Raw genomic sequence first — 10876 nt, forward strand, 5'->3', positions numbered from 1 at the left:
GGTGCATGCTGTATTTTTTCAGATATAAAAATCTTAAGAAGTGTTTTACTCCAGCGCCTCTAAATAAAAACAGCAGAAGAACCTGGCTTCTTGTTGGCGTCTTCACAGGTTTGTTAGAAAACAAAAGTGAACTAGTAAAAGGAGGGAGAAAGTTATGGAGAGGTTTAAAGCAGAGTTAGGTTAAACAGCAAAATCCCAAGCTTTCAACGTGTCAGAACTGTTCAATCCAGCATCTGCTAATGGAATGAGTAAAATGTTCAAAAAAACTGAGAGAGTAACTCTGAACATCAGAGATGTCCTGTGCCAGTTGGAAAAGTGTAACTTTCTTTTGTTGTAGATACTTAGTTTAGGTCTTAAACAGATTTGTTGTTTCTCAACTTATCAATTAACCTTTTTTTTTTTATCATAATATGCAGTCGCGGTTCAAATACTTTAGGGAAAATGAGGAAAGAAGCAGTCAAATGTTACAGAAAGTGTTTAATCCATATTCAGAAACAACTTAAAAAGAAACCATATAAACGTAAACGGGGCTGTTTGTGATGAAGGGTTTTGAATGACCTTCAAGGTTTTGAGAAAATCTGGCTGCTTGGAAAGAGACTTCCAACTTTTTCCTAATACGGAATAAATTTGGGAAAGAAATCTTGTCTTATGTGCCTGAGCTTCATTTTCAGACAAGTGAGGTAAAAACAACAAGAACTCAAAGAGCTCTGTTCTGAGAAAGAAACAAAACAAGTGATCAGGAAAATAACTATGTAACAGTGATTAATGACTCTATTCAGGGTGTGTGGTAGTCAATTTTTTTTAAATAAATGAGGCCATTTAATTCAAAAGATGAAACAAAAATATACTTTTTGTTATATTATATACTTTATTTTTAATTTTTTTTAAAAAGCACTGCAGTTGCAATCTTCAGAGTTGATGCAGGATGAAAACCGTTTAACCCTGAAGACTGGATCAGAACCCAGGATGGAGCAGGACCTTGTCTTCAATCATCCTGAAGAGAAATGCAGGTCAGCGTATGAGCAATAAATCCAGTCACATGCAGAACTCCTGTTAGAGAAATATCAACTAGGCAAATATGATTGTCTATTTGCATGTAGAAATATACACAATAGATTACTACTGTGGCAGCTGCCCTCTTCCTCTTTAAACATTTATTTACCAAAGTCATAAGTCATTAAGTGAGGCTCAAGTCACGAGTGAAGTGCTTGTCTTGCTAAGCGTTAAAATTCATATTCCATTTTCCTGTCAATTAATCACAGAAATATGTCATACAAGTATTTTTTTTTTTATCTATTTAAAATTGTTTATTATTTCTTACACCAAAATGTGATTAAAAGTTCAAAAATAATGAATCATATTTAATAAAATCATAAACAAAACTAAAACAACAAACAAAAATTTAATTCAACAAATAGTAATTAGATGTGGTTCCGACCCATTCGTCCTCCTCGGCTCCCTCCCCTGCTGCTTCAGGCCTCTGAGAGCTGCTGCCATCTGTTTTGTTGGCCATTATCTTGTCGGTCCACGAGGCGCCGGCCTTTTCATCTCCAGCAAAGTTGCATTTGGTCACCGTCCCGCTGTCCACTTTGGCTAAAGAGACTGCGAGATAAGAAAGTCAAGAACGGGATCCACGCTGCACGTGACGTACAGCAGAGGTTCAAAAAGCAACCGAACCAATTATTTGAAATCTTGATCATTACGTCTTAGGTTTTAGGCTTGTTATGTGGTAAAAACCAGTACAACCAACTAAATAATTAAAGCACACTGACAGATAAAAGGACTGTTTCCTCTGGTCTTCAGTCGGACCTCCTGTCCCGTTTCCAACTCTGTTTTGTCCATCTCTGACTCTGGGTACCAAAAGGCCCAGCTCCCAGCAGGTCGGAGTTTGTCTGTGATTTTAACCAACTCAGTTTTGTTGATCATCTGCGACAGTTGATCCTCAGTCAGAAGGTCGGACTCTCCTTTGGCTTCCACCTCTGCACCGACAAAAAAAAAGAAAAAAGAATGTTTAAATCAATTTCATTTAAAAAGGTGATGGAAAATAAAATGATTTTCCCCACAGTGTGAAAGTTTGTTATTTCTAATATGAAATGCAGTTCGCACTAAAACAATCAGGTTTACGGCGGACTGAAGATATACAAAAACGGTGGTTGTCACTCACTGTAGGAGGACATAAGGAAGCCTGTGTTGACCTTTCTGGTGTTGCTGAAGTTCGGCTCCACCTCCTTCCCACTGACTTCGAATTTCCTCTGATGGATGCGTCCGGGTTTGATGTACAGCACGTAGAAACGTACCTGACATTAATTTTAGAAGACATCAGGAGAGAAAACAAAGAGTAGTTCAATTTTCATCAATCTTTGCTTTAAATTTAGGCTTTGTTTTGCTCTGGTACCTTCTGAGTATATTTTTTCTATATCTTAATATCAATCAAATACACCCTTACAGCAGAGCTAAGTCAGCTTAGCGAAGCTTGGATAACGTCCCTTATAAAGCTGTTGTTACAAATATCTACCTCTATAGTTCCTGGTGTATACATATGTACATATTGTTTACTTTTATTGCCATAGACAACAACTCAAACCTTTAGTTATCTCATTTTTAGTAATTAGCTTTAGTTTCATATTTACTGGTTTTATTCACTTGTATATCTTCTTTAACAAAACAAATCCTGCATTTCAAGAACACCTACTGTGTTAATTAAATTAAACAAAAATACAAAGCAATACAAGAAACAAAATAAAGAAATAAACAAAAGTCATACTGAAAAAAATAATAGTAAAATAGTCAAATGTAATCTAATATACAAAAGTAAAAAAACCCAAAAACAAAGTAAAAAAAATAAACGCATCAAATAAAAAATAAATAGAAATAAACAAAAATCCATCAAATAACAAAAAAGACCTACATTACAATCTAAAATACATTTTAAACAGGCTAACCTACAATAAAACTGATATTTATTTGCATAAGTAACCTAATAAAAATAACAAAGAATAAAATAAAATAATAACACATTACACCACACTAAATTAAAATAACAAAATAATCAAAATTTAAATCAGTCTCTTGTAATTACTAATTTTGTTATAAATATAAATAAATTTGAACCACATGTAACCAAAATTAATTAGCTGAAATGAAAGAGGATATAGTAAAATAATATAAATAAATGAGTAAATAAATATGTCTGGTACACCTTTTGTCCGTCGATGTCACTGACTGAATGTCTGGAAACATCCATCAGCTTCCCCTCCAGAAGAACCCCAGGACCACTGAGAGAAAGCAAAATATCACGTCTGAATTGAATGAGTACAATTATTGTCACACTTATCAGTTGTTACATTTCAATCTTAAAATATGTTTAGTTTGTAAAGTACTATATTAAAGGTTCTAGCATATTCATGCGGTTATAAGTATTTGTTGATGTTTTGTATTGTTGTATAGGTATCTTAACATTATTTTCTTTAGCACTTTGCAGATTACAGCCGAATTGTTTATTGTTTGGAGTAAAAGGTTTCTAGGATATACATAAAAGCGTTCTGCTCTTTTATGTTAAGAGCAATAGAAAGACTGTGATTTTACTATTGGGATTTGGTGAAGCTGCACTTTGAGGGACTTGTTAGTTTGGCGCTCCTACCTTTCATATGAAGAAGGACACCACACACGGTCAAAACTCTCATTGTGCACCGGTTTGTTCTGTAAAGACGTGTTGTTATAGATTCTGCTCATTTTTTAAAACGTAATCTCAAGTTTTTCTTCCTTCTCAGGGACTTTTTTCCTGTGTCCAAGCTTCCTGTTCCTACTTGCAGCTGCGTTAGAATGAGGTGCGCTTGTTTTTTACGCATGTAGTGCCGCCAGCCACAACAGATACGTGCAAACCAAAGATCGAAACAAGTACAACGAAACATGACTGAATAACAGGTTTTATTTAAGTGGATTTTAAATGCGTCATTACGTCATGCAGTCTGGTATGTGATATTTTCCAGAGCAAATTTTTAAGGAAAAGTTATTAGAGAAACGGACACAGATTTGATGGATCCCAGATACACTTAATGCTATATAAATATGGGAGCATAGGAAATATTTTTATATAGATCTGTATTGCTCCGTAGTTTTATTTTACATAAATTACATAAAACAAAATAACAGACAGGTCTGTCTGTCTTCAGTGTTCTATCTGATGATAGTTGAGTTGCCTTCACCAAAACAGGACTTTTAAGGTAAAATAATAAAATATTCAGAATTACAAGAAGCTTAAGGAAAGAGGTAGGGGATAAAATTACCACAGAATGAACAGAAAAATGGAACAGGTGAACTCCAAAAAGCTAAAATGTTTTGCCTGTCTTGAGAAAGAAAGAAATTCAGAAAGACAAAATCTGCACAGAAGAGAGTATTTTCTCATTTTGATATTTGAAAGCCCTTTCATGTGCCCCTCACTCACCAGGAAAAGAACAGTCCCCTCTAGAGAGTGATGTTGTGCAATATGTTTGTATTTTCACTTGTTGATGGATGTTCTTCTGGCTCTTTTGGACCTTCTTTGCATCTCCCCTGGGCTTTCTATGCTAGGCTTCCTTGATGAAGCTTCCTTCCATTTCAGACTTTCTTTTAAACATTGGGGCCCGCTGGGGGCTTTAAAATCCAGAATATCAGTGCGGACTGAAGAGCAACATCCTGTCCCAGAGAGCTTGCTGCTCGGGGAGCTATCTTCCTGGTACACATCACAGAGCTGAGCAGAGGCCGTTGTCAGGGGAGCGTTCGAGTTACAGGGACTGACTGGGGTCAGGACAGCTGGACTAGTCTGTGGGTGGACAGAAACAGCTTTAAAAACATATAAAACTTTTTTCATTCGATTTTTTGTTATTACAAACCACTCCCATTATTGTTCACAATTAGCTCATGCAGTGTTTACGTTTAGAAACAGAGGGGTTTTCTATACTCATCAGTGGATTCCATGATGATAAACTCCATCTGACCGTTACTCATGATATTCCCAGTGATCTCAGAGTTCTTGTTCATTTGATTCCCAGAAAGAACTTTTAAGAAGCCAAGATAACCTATATGTGCCTCTACTAGTACAGTATAATCTCAATGTAGAGTTTAGAAAAACTTAACTTGAGTACATTTGCTAAGGCATTATTGCGTTACACGCAATCCCTGGTGTCAAAGGCCATGGCTTCGTTATGGATTATAATGTGTAGAATCCCATTTTTCCAACAGGATACTTCTTACTTTGATCATATTACATTTGACGAGGTTAGATAGAAATCGATCTTTGAGGTTTTTTTGTTTGTTTGTTTTTTTCTGCAAAATCCCTCCATATCGTCTTTAGATCTGTGTCTCCTTTCTGCAAATCACCCCACCACAGGTTCCTATAAAGTTTATGTCTGGGGACTGAGATGGTCATGGAAAAAGGTTTCTAGCAACTAAACCATGTCAGTGTCGATGTAGATGTGAGCTTTGGTTCACTGTTCTGCTGAAGACCACCAGAGAGACCACCAGTTTCACTAAAAGACAAACTCCCTGAAAACGTTGATGTTTGACTCTTTAAAAATGTTCAGTGTAGATTTGGTTCTGAAATAAAACTATTTATTTTAAGTACTACTGCACAGGTTTACCAGGGGTGTCAATAAGCTAGGGGCAAGCTGTACTTGTAGAACACGTATTTTCCTACTTCAGTAATTGTGCGGACTAAAGTATGTACTTTTTTTTTTTTATTGTTTTTGCTTTCTTGTAAGTCCATGATAAGAAACAATGTGCTCTGAGAGAAAAGGGGCCATTCACCTGCTCAGAAGCGTAGCGACCAAGTTGGATGTTGAGCCAGATGTTTCTTCTCTGAGTCCATCCTCCTGGAGCCTCCACCTCATACAGACGCGCCCGATGTTCCTCATGCTGCTGCAGGAACTTCCTGATCACTAAATACAGTGTTAAAAAGAAGAAAACTGTTTAAATAAACTTTAACATTCTGCATGAGGCCCTAAAAGCATTTAGTTTTATAAGTTGTTGTTTTACTTTTTCTTTAAAGTCTTTTTATAGACTCCTCTCTCAGAGGGTCAGCATGTTCCCTGCAGGTTCTCCAGTTAGATAACCTGACCATCTATTCTAGGGGTTTGCTGCCTTCTGACCTCATCACTCTGCAGAATTGTCCACACATGCAGGTTTGATTACATTAATAAGGCAGGAGTTTCTGGAAGCTGCTACAAATGCATGCTGGATTGCCCTAGGATCCATTAAACAGACAGATGTGAGCAATTTATAAGCATGCATGACTGAATCTGTTTTATCTGCAGATAAAAAGACAAACCAAGCAGAAGGTGGCACTCCAAGTCATTAAATTTACCGTGTTTCACTCGATAGAGGTGTTAAACGGGGCATATTGGATCTCACCTTGTGGTAAGAGTTGAAAGGAATAACAGTCAGAACTAATGAGTCTTTAACAAACAACTGTCCCTTAGGGACGTTTCACCTGCCAGAAAACAACTGGAGGTGAAAACAATGAACTGACTCAGCTCTCCACCTGGTCAGAGAAAGGCCGTTAAAGTTCCTGTCTTTGTGCTACCCGCTATCAGCCATTAAGACATAAAATACAAAAAAAAGGCAACCGCAGTCTGACAGTGAATGACCGCCACTCCGAACTCTGGTCTCCAGGTATTTTTTAATAAGGGCGCCCATATTGGAAACTTTATGTTACATCCAAGCCAAATGTCACCGCTTACAGTAAACGACAAACATCAAAAAGTGAGACATGAAAGGACAAAAAATTTATCACTTTATTAACAATTGTCCTTTTTGCCAGCACCCTGACTCCCAAGTGCTAACTCAAGTTACCAGCTGTTCCTCATTCATGGATAATCAACATGGTGAAGTAAAAAAAAAATGTTAAATGATTTTTGGATGTTATTGAAATGTCAGGGACAGCACTGACCAGTTAAAGAACCACATGTCAGAACATTTCCAAGTAAACGTGAATGTTGCCACTGCAATTATTAGAGGTCTTCTGAAATATCCATTTTGTCTGCCTAGTACGCCAACAAAACACAAAACATTCTTCCCCAACACACACACAAAAAAAAAATGCAAGGAAGGGGTTTAGATTTGAAATAAACATGCTGACCTGCCACCATGCCGGACGACAAGGGAGAGCTGACTCCGAGGAACTCCTCCGAGGAGAAAGAGGAGCAGAAGTCATGCAGGATGTGAAGGCCGAAGCCTCTCCTCCTCCATCTTCTCCTCACCAGCACAGTGTCCAGGACAGGCAGCAGGTAGCAGCGGCTGCTCCAGCTGTCACAGAGTCTGCCTGAAACAGCACAGGACAGACCGTTTATTGTCTTTTGCTTGACCACAAGATGTTTCGCTTCAGAGGAGCATTTCAAGTTTTTAGGCGTTTTCCAGCTGAACAACAGTATTAAGGTTTGGATCAAGCATATTCAGTTGGAGTGGTTCAGTGAAGGTTCAGAATGAAATTTGACAACATTTGAAAATTTATTTCGATGGTTATGCTGCATCCAATCTGGCTAAGCTTGAGCTGTTCTGCAAAGAAGAATGTAGTCGCCATTAAGTGCCACGCTGGTAGAGGCATACTTTCAAAATCTTACAGTTTTATTTACAGCAGAAATGGGTTCAAAGTGTTGAATCAGAGAGACTAAATGCAAATGCAGGCCAAACATATCAGATTTCCGTCTGAAGAAACTACTGAAAATCAGGAATCACTTTCCGTCCAACTGTGGCAGAGCACTGCGTACATGTCTTCTATTTGAACATTTTAAACATTAATAATACATTCACAAGCTGAATCCTCCCTTCAGGTTTGCAGAAATTGTTTTGTTAATGGAAACTGACTGGTCTTCCCCAACTTGCCCCACCTTTGTGTTTGATGGTGTAGAAGCCGACCGCCTGTCCATCCTTCCACAGCACTTTGCAGGTTTCTGTGGGTGGATGCAGGGAGAACGACACCTCTCCATGTGACCGAGGCCTGTCCACCACCTGACTGAGCAGGAACACAATCAACCTCTCCATAATGGACTGCACCTGCGGACGACGTGCAGACTCAGTTTCTGATGTAAATCGAAGAACAATTTAACAATTTAAATTTTATTTTCTATTAGCAAATAGAAAATAAAACATTGTATCTTTTAACTTCTGTAAAACCTGACTGACCTTTCACTCACATTGTTATAATTTTTTTGCCTAATGATACAATGTTCCATGATCATGAAGGAAAAGTCAACTCAGATTTTGATTGGAGTGTTGAACGAATCTGACTTTTCAGCCCAGTTTTTAATCATAACATGCTCTTGGAGAAGCAACTCCGATGCAGATTATACAGAGATGCTTCACTCACTGGAATGTCAATCGATTTTGCAAGTGACAAATGTGTAGGAAGTCCTACATGCGATGTTCTTTCAGATCCAGAAGAGATAATGTCTCACCAGATTCTAAAATTGCTTCACTTACTGGCTGCAAGCCACTTCTGGATTCACTGGAGGTCTGCAGCACGTCGTCCAAAGGCCACCACTTCTTGTGCAAGTATAAAGCTAAGACTATAAGGTAAAAACAGAGAGGTAGGAGTTGGTCTGCGTCTGACACGGCGTTTTTGGTGAAAGACCGTGTTTGGTTCCAAACCCTGTGTTTGATCATGTGGAGGGTGAAGCGCCAGCACAGTACAGGCCGGATGTTCGTCCTCAAACAGCTGGAGCTGTCTGATGTTGGCTGGTGTTACAGCAATCTACATGAGAAAAGGACAAGAGTTTAAAAACAATGTGTAAGTGGTGTTGCATTTTGTAACAGGAGTAGAAGAGATGAATCCCTGTCAATTATTTGTCTTTATATAATTATATTCTGCTGCAGCTCCTCTGGCCTTTCTGACAGTTTGGATTCCTTGAGACTTTGATCCAGCTTTCCTGTGTAGCAGCTGACAGATCAGCTTTGCAGAATGAAGCCCAGTCATGCAACGTTTGAAACTTCCCCTTCATTTGGGATCCAGACTGTTTTCAAGTTATTTCATGGAACTAGTTTGGATTTCCAGCAGAGAAGTTGGAAGGCTCTGTGCATGGTGGACAGAATATGTTTTCTCGCCAAAAATGACTTCATTGTAAATAACCGCCTTTTGTACTGTTGGAAACAAGATCCACCTGTGCATTAGGGATAAAGGCTCCCATCTGGAGCTCCTTTCGTTTCTGTTACTTTGGTTTTTCAACGTATAAATCCCATTTCCTTCAGCTGAAATTGTAGAGTTCACAATAGTAGTTTATTCTGGCTTTCTAGCTGGCCCAGGCTTTTACCATGTTTCACTTTTGTAATTCTGGACATTTTGTTTGTCCTTCGTAGACATTTTAGACCCGTTAATCTTTTGTCACAGTCTGAGCGGACTTCTAGCTCAGACTGTGTGTTACAAAAACTGTGTGTTTTTGTAACAGTTTCAATTGTTTGAACCGACTATTTTCTTGTTGCTGCCATAATTCCTGTCAATCAGTCAGATGTTGCAGTCTGCACGTATTTCAGTCTAATAATGATTAAAAAAAATCTAGTTTAACATCAAATATCATTATTATTATTATTATTATTATTATTATTATTATTATTATTATTATTATTATTATTATTATTATTATTATTATTATTTTCATGCATAGATTTGAAAGGGAAAAATAAACAACATAAATTTCATTGTCGATCTTGTTCCTTTTAGATTTAAAACCGTTTTAATGTAAAATGAATACTAGTTATTCAAAATGGCATATATTTTTGTTGCTGATCATTTTTCATTATTGTTTTCTTGGTGTGTTTTTTTCTCACTCTCTTACCTTAAAATATTTGACGGTAACAAGTTCCAAAGTTATAAAAGTAGGTAATTAATACATAATAAATGTGTACCTGGAATCAAAACAGTTACATTTATATAAAAGTAAAAAAAATGCAGTTAATGACAAGAATAAGAAAGCGTTATCCAACCTCTTTTGACGTAAGTAATGACCGAAACCACTCGTTGCAGGAATGTGTTGCGTTCAGTGAAGCTAGGTAATTTTCAGATGCGGATGTCAGCTCGGTGTCCCCCACAGCTGGCAGATCGACAGGATACATAGCTCTTCCAGAAGAGAAATAGGAATGTCTCAAGGGTAGTGACACGAAAACTGATATTTAACCTGTAATAATACTTTGGGGTTTTACGAGTTTCAAACATTGTAAGTCAACAATTATACTATTATTTTTTGCGCTTCATGATGTTTCTTGCAAAAGTTTGTGATTCGAGGCATTTTCTACAGGAATCAGCTGTGCGTCTGATAATAGCGATGACAGTGAAAACAACACGTTACGACGTCATAACAGATGTCTTCAGCCAAAGACAGCGAATATTTATCAAATATTCTGTAAGCTTTACAATGACATGACAATGTGTAAGTTTTACCTGTGCAGTCCTAAACTTTGACCCCACGTTTGCGTCAATCAACAGCGCCATCTACCGACAAAAAAAAACCAACCAAAAAAAAAAAAAAACAGAGTTTCTCATTTGGTGACCTGAAGAACATACAGGGAATAAAAGCAAATACTTTGCTTTTATTATTATTTTTTCATTAGCAATAAATAAATAAATAAATAAATAAATAAATAAATAAATAAATCAATCAATCAATCAATCAATCAATCAATCAATCAATCAATCAATCAATCAATCAATCAATCAATCAATCAATCAATCAATCAAGGGTCAACTGTATTCATTACGAATTGAGTTGACCCTTAAACGAATTAAACAAAATGTGCAACTGAGTTTTAATTTAAAGAAAAACAGCGCTTTTTGGTTTTCTCGAGATTAACGCTTTACCTCAGGAAAACGACCGGGAGAAAGTATACGCGTAAAATGTCTGCTCTAGGCTTC

General features: G+C 37.2%; 2 protein-coding genes across 4 annotated transcripts; both read right to left on the minus strand.

The window, feature by feature from the left end:
• Positions 1 to 462: 462 nt before the first annotated feature.
• On the minus strand, positions 463 to 4578 carry arpin (actin related protein 2/3 complex inhibitor). 2 transcript variants are annotated; one of them, XM_044123622.1, is made up of 6 exons: positions 4445 to 4578; positions 3200 to 3275; positions 2165 to 2297; positions 1773 to 1979; positions 1439 to 1602; positions 463 to 994 (listed from the first exon to the last, which is right to left on the minus strand). In XM_044123622.1, exons 2-6 carry the CDS (start codon positions 3242 to 3244, stop codon positions 986 to 988), a joined length of 558 nt encoding a protein of 185 aa, XP_043979557.1. In that variant the 5' UTR covers positions 3245 to 3275; positions 4445 to 4578; the 3' UTR covers positions 463 to 985. The 2 variants fall into 2 exon arrangements, with proteins under 2 accessions (XP_043979557.1, XP_043979556.1); XM_044123621.1 differs by lacking the exon at positions 4445 to 4578 and adding an exon at positions 3641 to 3860.
• On the minus strand, positions 3911 to 10473 carry fam169b (family with sequence similarity 169 member B). 2 transcript variants are annotated; one of them, XM_044123619.1, is made up of 8 exons: positions 10406 to 10473; positions 9952 to 10084; positions 8623 to 8725; positions 8455 to 8540; positions 7863 to 8028; positions 7115 to 7297; positions 5785 to 5915; positions 3911 to 4801 (listed from the first exon to the last, which is right to left on the minus strand). In XM_044123619.1, the coding sequence occupies exons 2-8, from the start codon at positions 10078 to 10080 to the stop codon at positions 4499 to 4501; spliced, it is 1101 nt and encodes a 366-aa protein (XP_043979554.1). In that variant the 5' UTR covers positions 10081 to 10084; positions 10406 to 10473; the 3' UTR covers positions 3911 to 4498. The 2 variants fall into 2 exon arrangements, with proteins under 2 accessions (XP_043979554.1, XP_043979555.1); XM_044123620.1 differs by lacking the exon at positions 10406 to 10473 and having other exon boundaries at positions 9952 to 10396.
• Between the last annotated feature and the right edge of the window lie 403 nt (positions 10474 to 10876).

This window comes from Gambusia affinis, linkage group LG08 (genome assembly GCF_019740435.1).
Source record: "Gambusia affinis linkage group LG08, SWU_Gaff_1.0, whole genome shotgun sequence".
NCBI lineage: Eukaryota > Metazoa > Chordata > Actinopteri > Cyprinodontiformes > Poeciliidae > Gambusia > Gambusia affinis.